Source organism: Lepidochelys kempii, chromosome 23, assembly GCF_965140285.1.
Source record: "Lepidochelys kempii isolate rLepKem1 chromosome 23, rLepKem1.hap1, whole genome shotgun sequence".
NCBI lineage: Eukaryota > Metazoa > Chordata > Testudines > Cheloniidae > Lepidochelys > Lepidochelys kempii.
In genome coordinates, this window is record NC_136402.1 from 8,183,219 (window position 1) to 8,208,070 (window position 24,852).

Here is a 24,852-nt window from a genome sequence, read left to right on the forward strand (position 1 = left end):
GCAACAAGGAAAAACAAGAAACTCCCCCACTTCATCACAGTTGCTGGATGACTGTATTTATGCATCCTACCTCCCCCAGAGGTGGCTGCATCTCAGCACCAGCCGACGGATCCCTGTATAAACAGCCCCACGCCCCACCCCAGAGGTGGCTGCATAGCATGCTGGGGGTATCCGTAGGGAGAGGCACTAGAGAAGTGTTGGGTCATTACTAACGTGCTGACTCTGTTACGCCCAGAAGGGGGCGGTGCTGTCCCCTGTGGTCCCCAGGCTGTATACCCCCAGGCAGGAGGTGGGGAAGTGCAGGGTAGGGTGATCAGATGTCTTGATTTTATAGAGACGGTCCTGATTTTTGGGTCTTTTTCTTATATAGGCTCCTATTACCCCCCACCCCTGTCCCGAATTTTCACATTTGCTGTCTGGTCACCCCAGAGCAGGGTCCGTGCCACCCCACTCAGCCTGGCGAGGAGTCCCAGGCTGGGCTGCACCTCTGGTGGGGGCTCATCTCTGGCCCCGCCCTCAACCCACCGGGGGAAGTGATGCCCGGGGTCCCACCATCTCCATGGAGATGCCCCGTCCCCACAGGCCCTACCAGCTGCACCCCGGGTGGTGAGCCAGGCACTCCGGTCCCCATGCCCAGGAGCTGCAGATCTGGGTGCTTGGGGTGGCATGAGAGTGAGTGAGAAGGGGCTCAGAGTGCCAGGGGGGCATGGCATGGGCTGGGGGGTAGCGGTTTGGGATGACCAGGTGGAGGAGGGGCTCCTACCCTCGCCCAGCATGGCCCCTGCGACTACCCCCCCACCACTCCCATCCCATCACGCCGTTAACGCCTCTTTCCCCAGAGTGCTCTCAGACACGTCCTACCCCCATCCCTCCCTCTGCACCCACCCCAGGACCTACCCCCACACCTCCCTCTCCACCCACCCCAGGACCTACCCCCACCCCTCCCTCTGCCCCCACCCCAAGGCCATACCCCCATCCCTCCCTCTGCACCCACCCCAGGACCTACCCCCACCTCTCCCTCTCCACCCACCCCAGGACCTACCCCCACCCCTCCCTCTCCACCCACCCCAGGATCTGCCCCCACTCCTCCCTCTGCCCCCACCCCAGGACCTACGCCCACCTCTCCCTCTCCACCCCTCCAGGACCTACCCCCACCCCTCCCTCTCCATCCCCACCAGGATCTGCCCCCCACGTTCTCTCCCTTCCCCTGCGCCTTTGTCTCAGTCCCCCTTTGTCTGCGTCTCTCCCCCCCGCACACAGACACTCCCCGCCCCTCGCCTTTGTGAGCCGCCGCCCTCCCTCCTCCGCAGCCCCCCCCACTCCCCCCCCGCAATCGCTCGCAGGCCGGCGCGGAGGGGGCAGCGAGCTGCAGAGCCGCGGCTTCCCCATCAGGCCGGCCGGCGGCAGCAGCATGGGGCCGGGGAGATGAGAGCCGGGGGGAGCCGGGGGGCAGCGCCGCCGCAGCGCACCGCGAGCCCCATGAAGGGAACTGCGGGGCGATGGGGCAGGTCCTGGGGTTCGCCCACTGCAGTACGTAGCGGGCGGGGCGGGGCGCGGGGCTCGAGCCCGGGCGGGGGGGGGGGGGGGAGGAACCAGAGTCAGGCCGGGGGATCGGGCCCGCGGGGGGGAGGATCGGGACAGGGAGGTGGGATGGGGCCTGAGCGGGGGGCGACCAGGGGCAGGCTGGGCAGGCTGGGGGAGCGGGCCCCGAGCCGGGAGGGTGGATCGGGACTGGGTGGGGGCATCGGCCCGGCCCGGCGGGCGGGACCAGGGTCAGGCTGGAGGATCGGGCCCGGGCGGGGCGGGGGGGGGCGTGGGGAGGATCGGGCCCGTGCGTGGAGGGATCTTGTCCGGTGCCCCCGTGCGCCCCCCGCCCGGCCTAGCGGCTCCAGCTGCGGTGCTCGCGGGGTCCCCGGACGGAGCCGGGCCGCTGGGGACCCGACGCGGGGGAATCTCTCTCCGGCTCCGCGGGCAGCTGCTCTGCGCCCCGGGGCCTGGCCGTGGCCCGGGCGCGGCGGCAGGCGGCTTCCCGGGGGCTGCAGGGCCCCTGGGCGGGGCGCGTCGCGGGCTCCGGGCCGGTTCAGCACCTGGGCTGGGCGGAGAGCGGCAGCCGAGGGCCTGGGGCGGAGTCTGGCCCCTGCCGCAGCTGGTGCCCCCAGGGGCGCTGCTCCATCCGCATCCCCAGGCTGGGGCCGCTCCCCGCCGTTGCTCTGGGGGGTCGGGGGGACAGTGCTGAAATTCGACGGCGGGGCCGGTGGGTGACCCAGCCACCCCCCACTCCGGCCCAGGACGCAGGGCCGGGGGCGGTCAGGGCTCCGCGGGAGCTGGGGGGACTCCGAGGCCTGAGGCTGCTAAGGATCAAGCGGCAGGGTACAAGAGGTGCTGGCAGGAATGATTATTGTTTATTAGGTGTATTAGGGTACCATCCACGAGCCCCAGCCATGGGGCAGGCCCCCATTGTGTCAGGTGCTGTACATTTGTATTGCTATTGGGTGTGTTACTGTAGCAGCTGGGAACTCCAGCCATGGGGCAGGCCCCCATTGTGTCAGGCGCTGTACATTTGAATTGCTATTAGGTGTATTACGGTAGTGCCTAGGGACCCCCCCCAGCCATGGGGAAGGCCCCATTGTGCCAGGTGCTGTACATTTTACAGCTATTAGGTGTGTTATGGTAGGGCCTAAGACCTTACAGCCATGGGGCAGGCCCCATTGTGCCAGGCCCTGCACACACACAGAGCTGAATGTCCCTGTCGGGAATTTACTACTGGGAATTTACTACTTTCTGCAACATTGAACATTTCTCAGGAAAATTTCAGTTTTGCTCTAAAATTTCCCTTTTCTGTCAGAAAATCGTTCCCAGCCCCCAGGCTTCTCTGGCCCTGGGTGGCCGAGACATCATGTGCTCTGTTCTGGGCAGCTCCCTAGATGCGCCTCGGGGAGCCGACCTCATTCCGGCTTCAGGAACATGCAGGAGGGGTTTGGTCCCAGTCAGAGATTAAAAACAAAGTTCCAAAAACTCTTTAAGTATTTGGTAAAACAGGAATTTCATTTCCCTGCCATTATTCACCGGGACTCGATGGGCGGAGTGGTCAGGGCTAACTCCATTCCTGCAGTTTGCACTAGGGGGCGCTGTGCTATTGGCACCGGCAGGGCTGACCCATTCCCGCAATCACACTAGGGGGCGCTGTGCTGTGGGGCACATTTGCAGGCAGGGCTGACCCCAGGCACCAGCGTTACTGGCTGTTCCCCAAGTGAGAGGCTGGCCAGTGCCCTGGGGTCGGGGCTCAGCCCTTTGCGGAAGAGCCTGGGGAACTGGAAGGTGAAGGAGTCAGGGCCTTAACATCAGTGATTCAAAGGACAACAATCTCCCACCAGCAGCACAGCGCCCCCTGCTGAGCCTTGCCCCTGACCACAGGGCTGAGCCGTGCCTCGATTGCACAGCGCCCCCTGCTGAGCCCTGACCTCACGGCACCCCCTGCTGAGCCTTGCCCCTGACCACAGGGCTGAGCCCTGCCTCGATCGCACAGCGCCCCCTGCTGAGCCCTGACCTCACGGCACCCCCTGCTGAGCCTTGCCCCTGACCACAGGGCTGAGCCCTGCCTCGATCGCACAGCGCCCCCTGCTGAGCCCTGACCTCACTGCACCCCCTGCTGAGCCCTGCCTCGATTGCACAGCGCCCCCTGCTGAGCCCTGACCTCACGGCACCCCCTGCTGAGCCTTGCCCCTGACCACAGGGCTGAGCCCTGCCTCAATCACACAGCGCCCCCTGCTGAGCCCCGCCCTGACCGCATGGCGCCCCCTACTGAGCCCTGCCCCTGACCACAGGGCTGAGCCCTGCCTCGATCGCACAGCGCCCCCTGCTGAGCCCCGCCCTGACCGCATGGCACCCCCTACTGAGCCCTGCCCCTGGCTGCACGGTGCCCCCCTCCTGAGCCCTGCCCTGACCGCACAGCGCCCCCTCCCGAACCCTGCAGCACAGTGCCCCTCCCTTCACCCCTGGCCCTTTCCTCTCAGCAGCTGGGCTTTGCCTTAAGCCCCCCTGTCCTGACCAGACCTGCCAGGAAACCGGACAGTTTGGGGCAGGAGGAGGCTCCTTCACCTGCCAGGGCCCTGGCACCGGCCCAGCTCCTGCATTAACCCCCTGGCCTCAACATGGCGGGGCTCTGAGCAGCCGTGGGGAGGGGATGAGGTCAGTTCCGGGAACAGACTGTGGTGGGAGGTGGCAGCACCTGCCCGACCGTCTGTGGGGAGAGACCTGCCTCAGCCAGTGGGGCTCGCACGTGGTGCCCCCTGTTGGGCAGCCTGAAATAGGCCCCCTGGGTCTGGCTAGGGCAGGGGTGGGCAAACTATGGCCCGGGGGCCGGATCCGGCCCACCAGGGCTTTGGATCTGACCCGCGGGATTGCCAGCCCTGTGGCGCAGCGGGGGTAAGGCAGGTTTCCTGCCTGCCCTGGCCCCATACTGCTGCTGGAAGTGGCTGGCACCATGTCCCTGCGGCCCCTGGGGGAGAAGGGGGCAGATGGCTCCGTGTGCGGCCCTTGCCTCCAGGCACTGCCCCCCGCAGCTCCCATTGGCCAGGAACAGGGAACCGTGGCCAATGGGAACCGTGGCCAGTGGGTACCCACAGGGGAGGGCAGTGCGCAGAGCCCTCTGCCCCCCGCTCACCCAGGGGCCGCAGGGACGTGGTGCTGGCCGCTTCCTGGAGCGGCGCAGGGCCAGGGCAGGAAGGGAGCCCGCCTTAGCCCCGCTGCATGCTGCTGCCATCCTGGAGCCACTCCAGGTAAGTGGCGCCAGGCCAGAGGCTGCACCCTGAACCCCTCCTGCACCCCGCACCCCAACTCCCTGCCCTAAGCTCCCTGCCGGCACGCCAACCCCCTGCCGCACCCTGAACCCCTCCTGCACCCTGTACCCCAACCCCCTGCCCTGAGCCCCCTTGTAGCCCTCACACCCCTCCTCCGCCCCAATCCCCTGCCCTGAGCCCCCTGCCGTACCCCTCCTGAACCCTGCACCCCAACTCCCTGCCCTGAGACCCTTCCTGCATACCGCACCTCCTCCCACACCCCACACTCCCTCCCGCACCCCAACTCCCTGCCCCAGCCCTACATTCTTGGCCCTGCATGCAATATCCCCATCCAGATGTGGCCCTCCAACCAAGAAGTTTGCCCCAAGGGGCTGCCCCAAGAGTCAGTGTCCCAATAGGGGGGGTTGCAGGGTAAAGCCATCCCAAGGACCCCAGCTCAGATCAGCCTGTCTCTGAGTCTCCCCAGCAAACTGCCCCTGCATATATTGGGGGGCAGTTAGAGCAAGGGGGGTGGTGATGGTTGGGAGGGGCTGGGGGAAGGAAGGGGAACAGAGTGGGAGACAGCATGTGGGGGAAGGATGCAGCTTGGGTGCTGGAGAGATCCCCTGGGTCTTTGCATACAGGTACTTATATCCTGCAGCTGAATGGGGCATTCTCCCCTGGGGTTAGTGAGGACGCTGGTCAGCAGGGCCGGGAATAGGAGAGAGTTTGTTGCAATGGATGTTCTAGTTGGCACCTGCCCGCAGCCTGGGCATCGGGTGAGGCAGTGGGTTAGATTGCGCTGCTTGGAATCACTACTCAGGGTTTGGTCTGGTAGTAAAAGATGCAAAATGGTTGAGCCCCCAGGAATGCTCAGTGCCTGGCAGGGAGTGGGTTGAGGTGCTCAGTAGAGGGTGCTCTCCCCTGGCAGTCAGTGCTGGCCCCGATGCGCCAGTGTGGCGCTAGGGGGCGCTGGGCTGCAGGGAGTGGGGTGGAGGGGTTGGGGGCTCAGGGGTGTGTGGACTCATTGCTGGTCTGGGGCTTTGGAGTAGACTGACCCTCGTGCCTCCCTCTGTCTCTTGCAGAAGAATCTCCTTCTACTGTCTCCACCACACCTGACTCCACAGACGGTGAGTCTCTGCCCCCCATGCCCTGTCCCCAGAGCTCCCAGCACGGGGGGCGGAGCCCCTCACAGTCCCATCCCTGATGGGGTTTGGATCCCCCACAGCCTGGAGGATGGGGGGCAGATCCCCTCCCAGCCTGGTCCCCCATGAGGGTTGGGGGGTTGGATCCCCCATGGCCCAGTCCCCATTGGGAGGTTGACAGTGTGTGGGGGGCAGATCCCCTCACAGCCCCGGTCCCTGGTGGGGTTTGGAGGGTTGGATCCCCCACGGCCTGGTCTCCATCGGGGGGATGATGGGGTGTCACAGACTCACAGGTCCTGCCCACTCCTGGCCCAGTATGGTCCCCTTCAGTGTGACAGCCCTTCTCGGGGATCCACTCTGTCTGGGGGGTTAAGCCCCTCCGCCTCCTGGAACCGCACCTCTCTGATCCTTAGCACACCTGTCTCTCGCCGTGCGCCCCCTCAGGGAGTCCACTCGCTCTGGACCCCTGGGACCCCCACGCCCAGAGGGAATAATGCCACCCTGATCTCTAGACCAGAGCGACTCTCAGCCAGCGTAAAACAGGAGGGTTTATTGAGCGTCTGAACCCAGCACAGGAAACTCTCAGGGCCTCAGGCCTGGCCTCCCTCAGCCCAGCACATCCAAGTCTCCCCTGCATCCAGGTGGGCTCTGCCTGCTCTCTCCCTCCAGCCCTGAGCCCCCCACCCCCCACCTCCCCTTTCCAGCTGGGCATCTGATATCACCTGCCCACAAGCCCCACCTCTGTCCATTCTCTTCTATCCAGGTAAACAGGGTTGCTTGGGCCTCCTCTCCTCTCAGCCAGTCCTTTGCTGGAACCAGCTGGTCAGGACACCAGGGTCCTCTCTCCGCAGCCCATTGTTCTCCCACTGCCCAGACCCGCCTGTGACTCCCGAGCTGGGCATCCTGGTCACCAGTCGCTGGGGTCTCCATTCTCCAGGCCATTGGCCGGGGTCCCAAGTTCCCTCGTGGGTTCTCTGTACCAACAAACTCCTTCTCCCATCACCTCGTTAAACCAGTAACACCCAGGGAAACTGAGTCCCACCCCCTTCTGCATGCAAACCATTGGAAAAAAACAAGAAAAAAACAAGAAAAGCCCCCACTTCATCACAGGGGGGCAGAGCCCCTCACAGCCTGGTCCCTGGTGGGGTTTGGGGGGTTGGATCCCCCACAGTCCAGTCCCCCATCGGAGGCTGAGGGGGGGCAGAGCCCCTCATAGCCCGGTCCCTGGTGAGGTTTGGGGGGTTGGATCCCCCACAGTCCGGTCTTCATCAGGGAGTTGTGGGGGGAGGGGGGCGGGGCAGATCCCCCACAGTCCAGTCCCTGGCAGGGGTCTGAGGTTCCTTTTCCCTCCTTGCCCGGCCTCTCTGCCCCAGTAACCCCCGCGCCTCCCCGGCAGGCGGCAATGACGAGTCGGATTTCCCGGAGCTGCAGACGGCGCGGGAGTTCTCCGAGGACGAGGAGGAGGAGACATCCCTGGACTGGGGGACCCCGAGGGAGCTGACCTTCTCCTACATCACCTTCGCGGGTGGCCCCGACGCCATCCCCCCCAGCGAGCCTGGCCCCCGGGGGCGGCGGGACTCCCTGGCCCGCCGGATGAGGGGCCCCCTGCCCCGCCCCGAGACCTGCGAGACCTTGGTGCCCGCGCTGGGCGACAGCCTGGAGAACATCCCCAGCCTGTGCCAGTCGCCCGAGGGCGAGCAGGGGCTGCTGGCCGGGCAGTGCCAGGGGCTGGAACCCTTCTCGGCCTGGGATGCCCCGCTGAGCTACGCGGATGAGCCCAGCTCCCTGGGGTGGGAAGAGCCACAAGTCATGCCAGGCAGGGGTGGGCCCTGCCCCCGCCCTTTTGGGGCAGCAGAGCAGCCGGGAGCCCTCGCCGCACACTCAGGTAGGAACCATGGGAGAGGGGCTCTGTTGTGGGGGGGGGAGGGAGGAGGGGCTCTGTTGGGGGGGAAGGGAAGGGAGGTGGCGGATGGGGGGATGGAGGAGGGGCTCTGTTGGGGGGAAGGGAGGTGGCAGATGGGGAGATGGAAGAGGGGTTCTGTAGGGGGGGAAGGGAAGGGAGGTGGCTGGGGGGATGGAGGAGGGGCTCTGTTGGGGGGGGAAGGGAAGGGAGGTGGCGGATGGGGGGTTGGAAGAGGGGCTCTGGCGGGGGGAAGGGAAGGGAGGTGGCAGATGGGGGGATGGGGCTCTGGCGGGGGGAAGGGAAGGGAGGTGGTGGCTGGGGGATGGAGGAGGGGCTCTGGTGGGGGGAAGGGAAGGGAGGTGGCGGATGGGGGGTTGGAAGAGGGGCTCTGGCGGGGGGAAAGGAAGGGAGGTGGCAGATGGGGGGATGGAGGAGGGGCTCTGGCGGGGGGAAGGGAAGGGAGGTGGCAGATGGGGGGTTGGAAGAGGGGCTCTGGCGGGGGGAAGGGAAGGGAGGTGGTGGCTGGGGGGACGGAAGAGGGGCTCTGGCGGGGGGAAGGGAGGTGGCGGATGGGGGGATGGAAGAGGGGCTCTGGCGGGGGGAAGGGAGGTGGCGGATGGGGGGTTGGAAGAGGGGCTCTGGCGGGGGGAAGGGAAGGGAGGTGGCGGATGGGGGGATGGAGGAGGGGCTCTGGCGGGGGGAAGGGAGGTGGCGGATGGGGGGATGGAAGAGGGGCTCTGGTGGGGGAAGGGAGGTGGCGGATGGGGGGATGGAGGAGGGGCTCTGGCGGGGGGAAGGGAAGGGAGGTGGCAGATGGGGGGATGGAGGAGGGGCTCTGGCGGGGGGAAGGGAAGGGAGGTGGCAGATGGGGGGATGGAAGAGGGGTTCTGTAGGGGGAAGGGAAGGGAGGTGGTGGATGGGGGGATGGAGGAGGGGCTCTGGCAGGGGGAAGGGAAGGGAGGTGGCGGCTGGGGGGATGGAGGAGGGGCTCTGGCGGGGGGAAGGGAAGGGAGGTGGAGGATGGAAGAGGGGCTCTGGCGGGGGGAAGGGAAGGGAGGTGGCGGCTGGGGGGATGGAGGAGGGGCTCTGGCGGGGGGAAGGGAGGTGGCGGATGGGGGGATGGAGGAGGGGCTCTGGCGGGGGGAAGGGAAGGGAGGTGGCAGATGGGGGGATGGAAGAGGGGTTCTGTAGGGGGAAGGGAAGGGAGGTGGTGGATGGGGGGATGGAGGAGGGGCTCTGGCAGGGGGAAGGGAAGGGAGGTGGCGGCTGGGGGGATGGAGGAGGGGCTCTGGCAGGGGGAAGGGAAGGGAGGTGGCGGCTGGGGGGATGGAGGAGGGGCTCTGGCGGGGGGAAGGGAAGGGAGGTGGCGGCTGGGGGGATGGAGGAGGGGCTCTGGCGGGGGGAAGGGAGGTGGCGGATGGGGGGATGGAGGAGGGGCTCTGGCGGGGGGAAGGGAAGTGAGGTGGCAGATGGGGGGATGGAAGAGGGGCTCTGGCGGGGGGAAGGGAAGGGAGGTGGTGGATGGGGGGATGGAAGAGGGGCTCTGTTGGGGGGGAAGGGAAGGGAGGTGGCTAGGGGGATGGAGGAGGGGCTCTGGCGGGGGGAAGGGAGGTGGCAGATGGGGGGATGGAGCAGGGGCTCTCTTGGGGGGCTGGAGCAGGCTGTGTTGCTGGAGGGGACCACCGCCGGGCTCGTGGGGTGTCAGGCAGGCGATGACCCTGGCAATGACCCCTCACCCCCCTGCCTGTGGCAGAGGCTGCTCCGGAGACAGCACCAGGGGACCGCCCGGGGCCCAAAGCCCTCATGCCGTGTCCTGCAGGGGGCACCCCCGGGCTCGCTTACGCCGAGGGCAGCCAGCCCCCCCCCCAGATCTCAGCCGCCCCCAGCCCAGGGGAGGAGGAGCTGGAGCCAGAGGAGGAGGGGGAGCCGGCAGATTTGGAACCAATCACAGAACAGCAGCTGGATGGGCTGGACCAATCCGGGAGCACTCTGGGCGTATACATGATAGGTGAGCAGCCAATGAAGACGCAGAAGCTGGGAGCTGGGGGGGGGGGGGCAAGGGACAGGTGAATAACAGGGCTGTGGCCGAATCTCGCAGCACTGGAGTCCCAGGCAGGGCACTGCTCTGGGGAAGCTCACCGCACTGGTGTTCTGGATGGGGCATTGCCGTGGGGAACTCGCAGCGCTGGAGTCCCCAGCTGGGTGCTGGCAGGGCTGCCTCAGTCCCCGCCCCCAAGAGCTCCTCCCATCTTGTGGGCTGGTGCCAGAGCAGGATCCCAGGGCAGGCGAGTCAGCGGGTAAACATAGCCCCGGTGCTGACAGCAGCACGTCCCGGAGCAGTAGAGGAGAGACTGGGGCTGGCACATGCCTCCCAGAGAATGCCACAGCTGGAAGGGGGACGCTCCAGCCTCCTGCAGGGCCAGGCTGGGCTGGGGCTCAGGGGCTGGTTTTACAGGGAGCCTTGCCCAGTGCTGTAATGCAGCCAGCTCTGGGGTGGGGCACAGGGGCTGGTTATACAGGGATCCCTTGCCCAGTGCTGTAATGCAGCCAGCTCTGGGGTGGGGCACAGGGGCTGGTTATACAGGGATCCCTCGCCCAGTTCTGTAATGCAGCCAGCTCTGGGGTGGGGCATAGGGGCTGGTTATACAGGGATCCCTCGCCCAGTGCTGTAATGCAGCCAGCTCTGGGGTGGGGCACAGGGGCTGGTTATACAGGGATCCCTTGCCCAGTGCTGTAATGCAGCCAGCTCTGGGGTGGGGCGCAGGGGCTGGTTATACAGGGATCCCTTGCCCAGTGCTGTAATGCAGCCACCTCTGGGGTGGGGTGCAGGGGCTGCTACACAGCTGTGCAGCACTGAAGAACAGGGTGTATCCGACTGACCCTGCAGGGGAAGGGGTTCCAGTTAGCAGAATCCTTCTCAGCTGGAGTCAGCTCGGCATTCTGTGGTTCACACTGATCTGTCCACAGAAGAGCACGGAATAGAACCTAGGAGTCCTGATTTCCCCCGTTTCACCCTTGGACCCCACTCCCTTCCCAGAGCTGGGGACAGAACCGAGGAGTCCTGGCTCCCAGCCCCCCCGCTCTGATCACTGCACCCCACTCCCCTATAGATCCAGGGGCAGAACCCAGGAGTTCTGGCTCCTAGTCCTGTGCTTTAGGCACTGGACCGTCCTGCCCCCCCACCGCTGCCCATCGGCACCGTCCCTCCCATCCTTGGTGTGGCCGAGCCCCCGTGCAGGACAGGAAGGGGGATGGGGTGATGGGAGATGGCAGCTGGCATTCGTTGGCTATAAATAGCCCCCGGGCTCCCCCCTTGTGCAGCCCTGCAGCCCCCAGCCCCCACCCGGAGACGGTGTGCCGAGGCGACGGGACCCTCGCACCGTGCTGCAGGGAAAGGACTCGCGATGGGTAGCGCAGGTTAGACATGCCCCATCGGGGGGGGTATCACAGGGCTGAGGACGGCTGGGGGCATTGGGGGGCTGGGCTCAGACAGGGACTGGGGCTGGGTCATTCTTGGGGGCCAGGGAGTGGCTGGGGGGACGTTGCGGGCAGGGCTGGGCTGGGCTGGGAGAGCAGGGCAGATGGAAGCTCTGTGGGGGTTGGGATCAAAGCTGGGGGTCATAGTGATTGCTGGGGGGCCCCAATCCTCAAGGTTGTGACCACCCCACCCCAGTCAATGCCTGTGAGCAACATGCCCCCAGCCTGGCATTTGGGCCTGTCAGTTACTAGGTGGAGGAGGGGGAGCGGCACCATCCCGACAGCTGCAGGCCGGCAGCTAAACTTAGCCACGAGTCGTCCACAAAGGGGTGACCTCCCCCAACCCCCTGGGAAGCAAGGCCCCCCCACTACCATGTAAAAGGGCAGGGCTGGGGTGGCACTTAGCAGGATGGGCGATGGGGGTGGGAACAGGGTGTCCCCAGCTCCTGGGCATCTCGTGTTACAGAGAGAGGCATCTGCCTGGGGAGGAACAAGGGCACTGGGAACATACATGGAGTGGGCACTGATGTGGCACGGGCACAGGAGGGGAGTGGGCACTGGCAGGGTGTGGAAGGGGAGTGGGCACTGGTGGGGCAGTATATGGCACGCCCTGAGGGGTGGAAGCTGGCACATGCAGCCTTTCAGGGAGTCAGGCGTTACCCCTGTACACGCAGGGCCAGTGGCCGGGGTACTCTCATGCCTTGGTGTGACGAAGCGGGACTGTTCTTAATGTTTCCTCTGAATATTGTGGGGGTGCCTCAGTTTCCCCTAGGCAGTTCTTAAGTCTCTAGGTGGTGGGATGAGGGTGTATGATCCTTGCAGAGCCCTAGAGGGCAGGTGTGTGCAGGGGTCTGGACACAGAGAATGGCCGACACCCTGTTTCCTGGCAACTGATGGTCTGGTCCTTCCCCCCTGGAAGGTGAGAGCTAAAGGGTTGGAGAACAAAGGAATCCGGTGACCTCCTGGCCCGGGAAAGGGACAAAGCCCAGAGGAGGAGGGGCTGGAGGGAGTTTCAGTTTGGGGCTGGCTGGAGACATGGAGTGAAGTGCAGACGGGGTTGTCTGGCTCACTGCCCCCCAAAATGGACCCGGCTGAGGGTCCTGTTCTCTGCACCTACAAGCTCTGTTTTAGACCATGTTCCTGTCGTCTAATAAACCTTCTGTTTTACTGGCTGGCTGGCTGAGAGTCACGTCTGACTGCAGAGTTGGGGGGCAGGACCCTCTGGCTTCCCCAGGACCCCGCCTGGGCGGACTCGCTGGGGGAAGCGCATGGAGGGGCAGAGGATGCTGAATGCTCCGAGGTCAGACCCAGGAAGGTAGATGTTGTGTGAGCTGTTTGCCCTGCAGACAGGCTGCTCACAGAAAGGAGACTTCCCAGAGTCCTGCCTGGCTTCATAGGGAGCAGTTCCTGAGCATCGCCCAGGGACTCAGTGACACTTGGACATTGTGTGGGGCGTGGCTGAGCATGAGGAGGGTCTGGGCACTGGCTGTCTAGGAGCGCTGAGATGGCCCTTCTGGGGCATTGGCACTGTGGAGTGCCGAGCTGTGGGCACTGCAGGGGGCACTGAGGTGTGGGTCCTGCAGGGGGAGCTGAGATGGGGGCACTGCAGGGGCACTGGCTCTGTTGGAGTGGGGGTGGGGGAGTCTCCTGTATCTGGCCCCAGGGGGTCCTGGTTTCAGAGCTGGTGTGAGATGCCTGGCCCAGTGTTAGGGGTTTTCCTTTCACCCTCTCCTCTGGTTGTCACGCAGACAGCAAGCAGCAAAAGACCAGAAGTCCGAGGCGCAGACAATGCGATGTTTATTGGGGTTAGTTTCCAAGCAAGCATATTCCGAAGCCCTTCACACCACTCGGGCTTATCTCTATATATGCCGATAGAGTCTGTTCCCCAGTGTCCCCTTCCTGGCTCCCACGCCGCAGAGCCTTCCCTGTGTCCCTGTTCCCATTCCCCCTCTCCTTAGCAAACACGATTCCAATTTCCCATCCACTCCCTGTTTGACCCATTTATATAGTAATAGTCTCAGCTATTCCTTAACCAATCATTTTACTGAAATTTAACTAGCCAATCCTAAAATATTGTAACATAATTCTCTAACCAGTTATATCCCACTACCCTCATTAACTTACACCTAGCAAAATTAATTATACAACAGACAGAAACAATTAGAGAACCAGACAGATTAACAATAGAAAAGTGGGGGCCATAAAGATAAAACAATACAGAAATGAGGGTTTCACAACCACTGATAAGTGATTGCTTGCCAGACAGGATGCTGTCAAACTAAGTTTTCTTTAACCATCTTAAGATCTTTTTCTTTATCTGGTGGTGATGGGCACTATCAGGACAGGATCTGGTTTGGGATGTGACTGTTCGTGTCCCAGCTTCTGGCTGCCCCTGGTGCTTAGCCAAAGGCCTTAGCCTAAGAACAAGGCCTCAGACTATCCTAGTGAGACAAGACCCGTACACAAGCGGACTGTGATTTTGATTCTTTGTTTTAAACCTCGATAACTAACTAAGTGATAAAAACACACCTAAGTTCTATATTCGAAGGGAGTCTCCTGTCTCTGGCCCCGGGGGGCGGGGGGTGTCCTGGTTTCAGAGCTGCTGTGGGATGCCTGGCCCAGTTTCAGACCCCCTGTGCGACGGGAGCCCAGAGCAGATGGTGCCTTGACTCTCCATGCCCCCTTATTCCTTTTCCCCAAGTATCCTGTAGCCTGGCCCGTGGGGAGGACTGGAACAACCCAATCAGGGCTGGGCACTGGACCTGGGCTAAGCAGCAGCTACCAGGGTCTGTCACCCCCTCCCCCCAGTCTGTGCCCGCAGCCCTCCCTCGCTCAGAGTGCCTGCCCCAGGGCTGTGCCCACCAGAGCAGAGCCCAGACCCCTATGGGGGCCTCGGCCCATCCCCAGATCCCTGACCCTTTGGCTGTTCCCAGTGGAGCGCCCGAGGCCCCAGGCCTGCTGCAGAGCCCGGCCCCAAGGATGCCCCCCAGGCCCCGCCAGAGACCCAGACCCAGCCTCCTGGACTCGGCCCTGCTGCTGTGGGTCCTCCCCCCAGCACCCCTGCAGGGACCGGGTGTGGCTGAGGGCCCCTCCTGGCGCGGCGCTGCTGGGGGGAACCTCAGCAACCGTCCAGGCCTGGGTCTGGCTGGCTGGGCCCTGCTGGCGGCTCGTGCCCTGGCCTGGCGCTGCAATATCCAGGGGGCGGGGGACTGATGGGGGCACAGGCTGGAGGGTTTGTGCCCAGGAGCTGGGCACTCACTGCATGGGGCTCTTCGTTGTTCTGACCAAGCATGAGATGCAGTGTTGGGCCAGGGCCTGAGCCAGGGACCCAAGCTTGGGGAGGGGGCTCAAGAGGGGGGACTGAGCCGGGTGTCCCCAGGTCAGGGAGGAGGGGTTCCCTGAAGGGCCAGGCGGGGGGAGGGGGTCCCAAGGGACTGAGCGGGACGTCCCCAAGGGGGCGGGGGATCCCTGAGGAGCCAGACAGAGGGAGAGGGTCCTGAGGGATGGAGCCAGTGTCCCCAAGTGGAGAGCGCTCCTGAGGGGCCAGGCGGGGGGAGGGGTCCCGAGGGACTGAGCGGGACGTCCCCAAGTGGGCAGGGGGTCCCTGAGGGGCCACGCAGGGGGAGGGGGTCCTGAGAAACTGAGCGGGACGTCCCCAAGGGGGCAGGGGGTTCCTGAGGGCCCAGGTGGGGGGGGGGGGTGAGGGTCCTGAGGGACTGAGCGGGACGTTCCCAAGGGGGCAGGGGGTCCCTGAGGGGCCAGGCGGGGGGTGGGGGTCCTGAGGGACTGAGCGGGACGTTCCCAAGGGGGCAGGGTGTCCCTGAGGGGCCAGGCGGGGGGTGGGGGTCCTGAGGGACTGAGCGGGACGTTCCCAAGGGGGCAGGGTGTCCCTGAGGGGCCAGGCAGAGGGAGGGGTCCTGAGGGACGGGGACAGGGTCCCCAGGGGAAGCCCCAGGCCATGGACACATCTGGCTCCAGGACCCCCCGTCACGCCCCGCTAACGCTCTCCCCCTCAGTGGCGGACCTGGTGCACTGGCGGGACACCCGCACCTCGGCGCTCGTCTTCACCGGCATCATGGTGACTCTGCTGAGCCTGCTCCACTTCAGCATCGTCAGCGTGGGCTCCTACGGCGCCCTGGCCGTGCTGGGCATCACCCTCACGCTGCGGCTGAGCCGCAAGGGGCTGCAGGTCCTGCACCGCTCCGACGGCGCCAACCCCTTCCAGTGAGTGTGAGCCCCCCGGGGCCCCGCCAGGGAGTGTGACCCCCCCGGACCTTCTGTGCGACCCCCCCCGGGGCCCCGCCAGGGAGTGCGACCCCCCCGGACCTTCTGTGCGACCCCCCCCGGGGCCCCGCCAGGGAGTGCGACCCCCCCCGGAGCCCTGCCAGGGACTGTGACCCGCGGCTCTCTGCCAGGAAGTGTGACCTTCCCCTGGGGCCCCGCCAGGGACTGTGACCCCCCCGGACCTTCTGTGCAACCGCCCCCCAGGGCCCCACCAGGGAGTGCGACCCTCCCCTGGGGCTCTGCCAGGGACTGTGACCCCCAACCCTCTGCCAGGGAGTGTGACCTTCCCCTGGGGCCCCGCCAGGGACTGTGACCCCCCCGGACCTTCTGTGCAACCGCCCCCCAGGGCCCCACCAGGGAGTGCGACCCTCCCCTGGGGCTCTGCCAGGGACTGTGACCCCCAACCCTCTGCCAGGGAGTGTGACCTTCCCCCGGGGCCCCGCCAGGGACTGTGACCCCCCCGGACCTTCTGTGCGACCCCCCCCCCCAGGGCCCCGCCAGGGAGTGCGACCCTCCCCTGGGGCCCTGCCAGGGACTGTGACCCTTCGACCCGCTCCCAGGGAATGTGACCTTCCCCCGGGGCCCCGCCAGGGAATGCAACCCCCCGGGGCCCCGCCAGGGAGTGCGACCCCCCCAGAGCCCTGCCAGGGACTGTGACCCCCCGACTCTCTGCCAGGGAGTGTGACCCCCCCTCAGGCCCTGCCAGGGAGTGTGACCTTCCCCCGGGTCCCTGCCAGGGAGTGTGACCCCCCCGACCCTCTGCCAGGGAGCGCGACCCCCAAAGACTCCAACCACACACCCTTCGCCCTTTCAGTGAGTACCCCCATCCCGACATCCTCCTTCCAGAGAGTCCCCTTGGTCCCCCAGCATACCATTGGCCAGCCCCCCGATCCTCTCCCCTTCAACTGAATGATCCCCCACAACCCTGCACCCTCCCAGCCAGAGATTAACCCTCAGAGCCTCCCCTCTCTGGTGGGTCTAACCCTCGCCCCCAGACTCCCACTTTAGTGGGTACCGCCAACACCCCGTCCGCATGAGTACCCCCTCCCCTTCCAGTGAATTCCTCCCTCAGCAGCCACCTGACTATGCCAGCCCCGGCCTCTCCCAGCAGGGGGCACTGTGGGGAGCGTGGTGGGGCGCTGGCTGTGTGGGGAGCCCCCAGGTATGCCAGCCCCGGCCTCTCCCAGCAGGGGGCACTGTGGGGAGTGTGGCGGGGCACTGGCTGTATGGGGAGCTTCCAGCTACACCATCCCTGGCCTCTCCCAGGGGATGCTATGGGGTGGGTGCTTGGCTGGGATCCCTCCCACTCGCTAACCCCCCACTCCCCCATGTGCGCAGGGCTCAGCTGGACGCTGACCTGCCGCTGTCCCAGGAGCAGCTGGAGCGCCTCACCGCACGGCTCAGCCGGGACATCCTGGCGGCCGCACACACCCTGCGACGCCTCTTCCTGGTGGAGGATCTGGTGGACTCGATCAAGGTGGGTGTTGCCCCCCCCGGCAGGGTCACCCCAGCTCCCTGTCCCTGCTGGTGTAGGGGGTTTGGGCCCCCTGTGAGCATCCTGGAGTAGGGATGGGAGAAGTATTCTTGTCAGCAAGTTAAGGAAGTATGGGCTGGATGAATGCACTATAAGGTGGGTAGAAAGCTGGCTAAATTGTCGGGCTCAACGGGTAGTGATCAATGGCTCCATGTCTAGTTGGCAGCCAGTATCAAGTGGAGTGCCCCAAGGGTCGGTCCTGGGGCCGGTTTTATTCAATATCTTCATAAATGATCTGGAGGATGGTGTGGATTGCACTCTCAGCAAATTTGCGGATGATACTAAACTGGGAGGAGTGGTAGATACGCTGGAGGGGAGGGATAGGATACAGAAGGACCTAGACCAATTGGAAGATTGGGCCAAAAGGAATCTGATGAGGTTCAATAAGGATAAGTGCAGGGTCCTGCACTTAGGACGGAAGAACCCAATGCACAGCTACAGACTAGGGACCGAATGGCTAGGCAGCAGTTCTGCGGAAAAGGACCTAGGGGTGACAGTGGACGAGAAGCTGGATATGAGTCAGCAGTGTGCCCTTGTTGCCAAGAAGGCCAATGGCATTTTGGGATGTATAAGTAGGGGCATAGCGAGCAGATCGAGGGACGTGATCGTTCCCCTCTATTCGACATTGGTGAGGCCTCATCTGGAGTACTGTGTCCAGTTTTGGGCCCCACACTTCAAGAAGGATGTGGATAAATTGGAGAGAGTCCAGCGAAGGGCAACAAAAATGATTAGGGGACTGGAACACATGAGTTATGAGGAGAGGCTGAGGGAGCTGGGATTGTTTAGCCTGCAGAAGAGAAGAATGAGGGGGGATTTGATAGCTGCTTTCAACTACCTGAAAGGGGGTTCCAAAGAGGATGGCTCTAGACTGTTCTCAATGGTAGCAGATGACAGAACGAGGAGTAATGGTCTCAAGTTGCAGTGGGGGAGGTTTAGATTGGATATTAGGAAAAACTTTTTCACTAAGAGGGTGGTGAAACACTGGAATGCGTTACCTAGGGAGGTGGTAGAATCTCCTTCCTTAGAGGTTTTTAAGGTCAGGCTTGACAAAGCCCTGGCTGGGATGATTTAACTGGGAATTGGTCCTGCTTTGAGCAGGGGGTTGGACTAGATGACCTTCTGGGGTCCCTTCCAACCCTGATATTCTATGATTCTATGATTCTATGATTCTAAGTGTTGACCTCTGTTTACCCCCCCTTCCCATGGGGCTTGGGGCACAGTGGGGGAAGGTTTTTTGCCTTCTCCCCTTGGATTTATCTAGCCCCCCATTATATGCTCTCCTTGGCCATTAGGGAGTCATGGGTGGGGAGCTGGTACCTACCCCTGGGTCTGGCAGGAGGGAGCAGGAACTGGGGGGGGGGGGGTAGTCAGCAATGTGGGACTCCTTTCCATGGGGGTGGGGGTCAGTGATTAGCAAGGGGTGGTGGGGAGCAGGTGAAGGGCTTCCCGTGCCTGCTGGAGGGGGATACCCACTCTGCAGAGTTTTTGGGGGTTCCGGGAGAGCCAGAGCCTGAGGCTGGGGACATGGCCCAGCAATGCCCAGGCCGTTTGGCCAGTCGGGAGGCGGCCAGGTGATGGCCACGCCAGGTGGGCGAGGGAGGTGGCCCGGTGATGGTCAGGCCACTTGGCTGGGGCTGGTGCAGGGCGGGCGCCAGGCCAGGGCACTGGGAAGATGCAGGCACAGCCGTCACACACTCACAGCCGGCCTTGAAGCACCAGAACTGACCCCCATGGCTTCGCACGCAGGGATCAGACCTCCAGCTGCCCTCCCCATGCCCCTGCCTGAGCTGGAAGGCGCTGGGGCTGCTCCTGCTCCGGCACTCAGGCCCAGCGCAGAGTCAGCTGAGGCCGGTCTTTCCCCACTCCTCCCCGGGCTCTGACCCTGCCTGCGTGACAGATTTCAGTTATCAATTTGCCTGAGGCATCAGGTGATTAGGCTGAGGCTGCAGGGTTGTTAGGGGAGGAGATGATGGAGTACACCAAGGGTTTAAGTTTTAAAGTTTATTGATAAAATAATAAAATAACAGCGGAGAGCACTGGGGGGTTCCCCACGTCACTCAGAGGAAGGAAGGAAGCGTTAGTGCCCCAAGCCCTAACCCACTTTCATACCTACACCCGTACTACCCAAGGCTGGCCACGCCGGGGTGTAATGTAAGAAGAAGGGGAGGGGTGGACGGGTTGTTTAGGATCTGCTGTTGATCTCCGATTTGCCTCAGCTCTTGGGAGGGTTTTTAAGACCCTGGGTTTTTTTGGGGGTGTTTTTTTTTGGGGGGGACCTTTGGTTTTTAAGCTCTGTGTGCCAGTTTAAACCGGCCTTTTGAGGCTTTCTTGGTTTCCCCAAAACACATTGGCTTCAGGGTCGTGAGACTGTTATGTTCCCAGTTGCTGAGCTTTGCATTTTTACTAGCTTTGCACCCCATTTTTAGGTCTGTTTGGTTCAGTTGTTTTTCTTTTACAGGCTTTTGGCTGTTTAGCAGCAGGGAGCTTGTTTGTGTGTGCATTGGCCTTGAGCGGCAGTTTTGCCCCTTATTTTCAAGCCTAGCTGAATCGTTGAGTTAACCTGTTCCTGTCTTTCTCCCTCCCTCTTCGGCCTTTTGCAACCTGCAAAGGAATTTTCCACTCCACACTTACACCTTTAACTCTTCCCAAAATGCTTTGTGATGCCTGCAACAGCATTAGCAACATACAGTGCTGATCTGTCTCCCCAGGGGATCCCCTGAGGGAGGGGGCCATTGGGTTGTGACACCTGGTACCCTGCAGCAAGCTGTGCGGTGTTCTGGATTCCAGCGCTGGCCTGTCTGCGCACAGCCCTCCCCTGCCCCTGCTGTCGGGCAGCGACCCCCACGCGCCTGCAGCACCTGGGCCCCTGGGACTCTGAGAGTTGGATTTAGGGTTGTCAATTTTCTAATCTCACAAAATCGAACACCCTGGCCCTGCCCCCTGCCTGGAGGCCCCGCCTTTTCTCCAAGGCCACACCCCCTGCCCACTCCATCCCCCCTCCCTCCATTGCTTGCTCTCACTTTCACTGGGCTGGGACAGGGGGTTGAGGCTGGGGTGTGGGCTCCGGCTGGGGTGCAGGCTTTGGGGTGGGGCCGGGAATGAGGGGTTTGGGGCATTTAGGAGGGAGCTCTGGGCTGGGTCCAGGAGTTGGGGTTGGGAAGATGTGAGGGGTCTGACTAGGGGTGTGGGCTCTGGGGTGGGGCTGGGGATGAGGGATTTGGGGTGAGGGGGGCCAAGGGATTTGGAGTGCAGGAGGGGGCTGTGGGTTGAGGCAGGAGGTTGGGGTGTGGGAAGGGGTGAGAGCTCTGGGTTGGGGGTGCGGGCTGGGGGGTTGGGCTGAGGATGAGGGGTTTGGGGTGCAAGAGGGGGTATGGGCTCAGGGTGTGGGGTCTCGGCTGGGGCTGGGGATGAGGGGTTTGGGGTGCAGGAGGGGGCTTCGGGTTTGGGTGGGAGCTCAGGGCTGGGGCAGGGGGTTGGGGCATGGGCTTACCTCGGGCGGCTCCCGGTCAGCGGCGCAGTGGGGCTAAGGCAGGCTCCCTGCCTGTCCTCTCTTTGCGCTGCACCCCAGAACCGGCCAGCATGTCCGGCTTCTAGGCAGGGGGGCCAGGAGATTCTGCGCGCTGCTCTCGCCCGCAGGTACCGCCCCAAACCCCAGCACCCATTGGCCACGGTTCTTGGCCAGTGGGAGTGCAGAGCCAGTGATCGGGGCAGGGACAGCCAGCGGAGTAGGGCTAGCCTGCCTTAGCCTTGCAGTACCGCCACCCGGACTTTTAACGGCTGGTCGGCGGTGCTGACCGGAGCCACCAGGGTCCCTTTTTGACCTGGTGTTCCGGGCGAAAACCTGCTACTAGCATCCCTGGCAGGGAGCGGGCACGCGGGGCCAGGTGGGGCTGCCGGCTTGGACGGATGCGCCCAGGACAGAGTGGGTCGCAGCTGCACGCTGGTCTCTGTGGGTCTCAGGCGTCAGGCCAAGAGCCACGGCCATGAACCCACAAGACTAGCAGGGAACTGCTCCCTCTCCCCAGCCCTGCTGTGCACCTGCCAGCTTCCCTGGGCAGGAAGCCCTGGCTGCTCAGCGACCCCTGCTGGAGGCTGGGAGCAGGGACCCGCATGAGTCTCTGCTGAGCAGAACCAGCCCGGCTCCTTCCCCCCACGTGGGGCTGCTGCTCCCTGGCAGGCTGGGGCAGGCTGCAGCCCCTGGACGGGCGGGGGGGAGGGAGGCCTGCCCCACTCTCACTGTGCTCTCTCCTGCTTGCAGTTCGCCTTCCTGTTCTACATCCTCACCTACGTGGGAGCCGTGTTCAACGGGCTGACGCTGCTCATCCTGGGTAAGGGCAGATGGGGGTGAAGGGGGGTCGGGGAGGGGGTGTGTGCGGGGCAGGACCACCGTGTAGGCAGCAGGTGGGTAGTGCTGGCTGTGGGGGCCTCCCCCAGCAGGGGATGCTGGGAGCAGCAGGGGGTGTGTGTTTCTGACCTGCCCCTTTCTGCCCCCAGGTGTGATAAGTGCATTTACTTTCCCCCTGCTCTACCGACAGCACCAGGTGAGTGGTCGGGGGGTGGCTCAGGGCCACGTGCGCCATCGGGAGGGGCTAGCCTGACCAGCGCACCCCAGCTCACGGGCTGCTGCTGGCAGTTCTGCAGCCCCAGGAGCCGTCTGGCTCTGCACCCGCCCCAGGGCAGGAGAGACACAACACCCCCTAGGGGGGAAAGGCCCCATGTCCCACTCCCCACCTTCTGAGCTAGGGAGTCCCCCGCCCTAGGGCCGGCTGGGATCCAGCGCCCCCTAGATGGGAAAGGCCCCATGTCCCATTCCCTGCCCCCCTGAGCTAGCTATTCCCCCACCCTGGGGCTGGATGGGAGATGGCGCCCCCTAGAGGGGACAGGCCCCGTGTCCCATTCATAGAATCGTAGAATAGCAGGGTTGGAAGAGACCTCAGGAGGTTCGAGTCCAACCCCCTGCTCAGAGCAGGACCAACCCCAACATTCCCTGGAGCTCTCACCTTTGTTCAGGGATCCCCGGAGGCGTCGGGGGCACCCCAGGCAGTGAGTCCTGGCTCTCCAGGGGCCCCATAGTTCTGCGATGGTCTCTGGTGGGGGCTGTTGCCCAGACCCCCCCCCAGCCCCCGTTTACCTCTCACTTCATCTGTTCCAGGCACAGATCGACCAGTACGTTGGGCTGGTGAGGAACCAGCTGAGTAACCTCAGAGCCAAGTAAGGGCCCCCTGCACCCCTTGTGTCTAGGGTGACCAGACAGCAAGTGTGAAAAATCAGGATGGGGGTGGGGGGGTAATAGGAGCCTATATAAGAAAAACACCCCAAAATCGGGACTGTCCCTATAAAATCGGGACAGCTGGTCACCCTACCCGTGTCTGCCATGGAGGGAGGGGACGAGCTCCTGGCTCTGCCAGGAACCACACAGGGGCCACAGCTCATTGTCTCCCAGGCAGCTGTAGTGACCCCACAACACAGCCCAGAGATGACACCCCCTGCAGTGCGGCACCCCCCCGCCGAGCACCCAGTCCCGGCAGTGCGGCACCCCCCCGCCAAGCCCCCGGGCCTGCTCCCTGCAGCACAGCGCCCCCTGCTGAGCTCCCTGCAGCACAGTGTCACCTGCCGAGCCCCCAGCCCCTTGCCCTTGCACGACAGCACTCCTTGATGAGCTCCCTGCCCCACTGCTGGGGTATTGGGGTCAGCACTGAAGGCAGGGGGAGAGGGCCTGCAGCACGGTGTCCCCACGGTATTTCCCTGCGGGGCTGCTGGGTTGAACGCCCTGCAGTGACTCCTTTGCCCGTCCAGCCCTGCCCAGCCCAGGTGTCCTGCGGGATGTGAGCATGCTCCCCTCTAGGGGCTGGCCCGGGGGGCTGAGTGCCAGGGGGTCAGACCTGGGGAGACAGGGCTGGAGCATGGGTAACCCAGTGACTCTGTGCCCGTCTTGCCATGCGTGGGTGCCGAGGAGGCGGGGGAGGGGCTCCAGCCCAGGCCAGGGGGTATTAAACCGCCGTGGTGATGTTTCTCTTTCTCCCCTTTAGGATTCAGGCCAAGCTTCCAAGTGCCAAAGCGAAGCCAGAATGAGCGACTGCCCCAGCCCGACTCACAGCAATGATGCCCCTGCCCCCCCCCACTGCTCCCCCCCGGACCCTTTCCTCGCCGGTGACACCTCCCGCCTCAGGGAAAGGGACTGAGGCCCCTCTCCTGGTCAGGAACCTGCCTACACTTCAGCCCCTGCGCTGCCCCCCTGGCCCTGTGTGTTGTGGGGCTGGGGCAGGAGGCAGCTCCCTGGACATTCAGGGCTCCGGAGGTGGCGGGGGGTGACTGAGAGGGGCCCCTGTGATTCGGCCACCACCCTGGGCTGTAGCACCGGGTGCAGCCTGCCCTAACAAGAGGCCCCTGCATGCCACCCACTGCCTTGGGCCGAGTGGCACGGCGTGCTGGGCCCTGCCTGCTTCCTGCCTCCAAGCCGCAGCCCCAGCATGAGCCCGGCAGGGCCTGGCCCTGCGAGGTGGGGGTGGGGAAGGGGCAGGCCCCTGGCTCCTCAGGGCTGGAGGGGTCTGGTTTCCCCGGGGGGGCAGGGGGGCTTGGACCTAAGTGAATTCAGGGTCTGTGATTGGTTGGGAGCCCAGGGGCTGGCAGCCTGTTGTGTCCGAGCCCCAACCCCGCCCCCCCCCCGCCGCCTCTCCACACTGTTTTTAGTCCGGTGGACCCTTCTTGGACTTGGCCTGGGGCCACCCCCTGGTGCCGTGGGGCAGGCGCAGCCCTGGCGCCCGCAAAGCTCCACTCAGATTTACACTTTAATAAAAACGCTGGTGGAAAAATCCGCTGGGCAGGGTCCTTCACTGCGGCCACAACTGGGCACAGGGGGTGGGAATGGCTCCCAGCCACCAGCAGGGGGAGCTCCCGAGGCTGGGAGAGTAGGTGGCGGGGGTCACAGCAGGGGCCCTCCCACCCCGTAATCGCTGCCCACCCAGCCCCTGAGCAGTCGGGGAAGGGAGGGGGATGCTCAGCTTGGGCACTGGTCCAGAAGCAAGACACAGGTGGGGGAGGGGGGCTGCATGGAGCCCATCCCACACTGTCTGGGCAGCGGCTGCCCCTGGGATGCCCCCCTAGACGTGATCCCTTAACCCAGCACAGAGCTGAGCAGAGCGAGGGGAGGGGGGGAACTGGCAGGAGGGGAGGGGGGGGCCAGCAGGGCAGAGCGAGGGGAGGGGGGAACCGGCGGGAGGGGAGGTGGGGGCCAGCAGGGCTGGGTCATGGCCCAGGGTCTACACCATGGTCTGTATCTCAGGTGCCCCCTGCACTTGGCACCATCAACCCCAAGGCAGCTGGCACCCTGAGCTGGGAACGTGGCACCCCAGAGCTCCCCCTGCTCCCAGCAGGACCCCAGGCCAAAGGCCATCTCCAGGTGTTGCTCAGTCCCTCCTCGGACTCTGGACCGCTATCCCCATGGCCGGCAGGGGAGCCCGGGCCCACCCGCTACCCCGGGTTCCAGCCCAGGGCCCCTACAGCAAGCAGGCCAGGTCTGCTTAGGCCCCATCCCTGTTGCTGTTTCCCTGGACTGCCTCCTACCAGCCTCTCCGTCTTCTCCTGCCTGGTCCTGGGTCCCAGGGGCTCCCTCACCTCGCCCAGCTTCTTGCCCACTCCTTGCTCCAGGGCAGCCTTGCAGGGCTTGGTCCCCCCCTGCCCTCCCGCCTCCTGAGGACCTCCCTTGTCCCAGGCAGTGACTGCAGCCCCCTC

At 64.3% G+C, this 24,852-nt stretch overlaps 1 protein-coding gene across 4 annotated transcripts; it reads left to right on the forward strand.

Annotated features, from left to right (window-relative positions):
* Positions 1-1,318: 1,318 nt before the first annotated feature.
* RTN2 (reticulon 2) lies at positions 1,319-23,935 on the forward strand. Of its 4 annotated transcripts, none has more exons than XM_073321717.2 (11): positions 1,320-1,530; positions 5,864-5,908; positions 7,320-7,808; positions 9,580-9,834; positions 11,148-11,243; positions 15,320-15,527; positions 16,926-17,064; positions 21,380-21,449; positions 21,616-21,662; positions 22,274-22,332; positions 23,151-23,935. In XM_073321717.2, the coding sequence occupies exons 1-11, from the start codon at positions 1,500-1,502 to the stop codon at positions 23,191-23,193; spliced, it is 1,482 nt and encodes a 493-aa protein (XP_073177818.1). In that variant the 5' UTR covers positions 1,320-1,499; the 3' UTR covers positions 23,194-23,935. The 4 variants fall into 4 exon arrangements, with proteins under 4 accessions (XP_073177817.1, XP_073177818.1, XP_073177815.1 ...); XM_073321714.2 differs by lacking the exon at positions 11,148-11,243 and adding an exon at positions 13,052-13,108 and having other exon boundaries at positions 1,321-1,530; XM_073321716.2 differs by lacking the exons at positions 11,148-11,243; positions 21,616-21,662 and adding an exon at positions 13,052-13,108 and having other exon boundaries at positions 1,319-1,530.
* Positions 23,936-24,852: the final 917 nt, after the last annotated feature.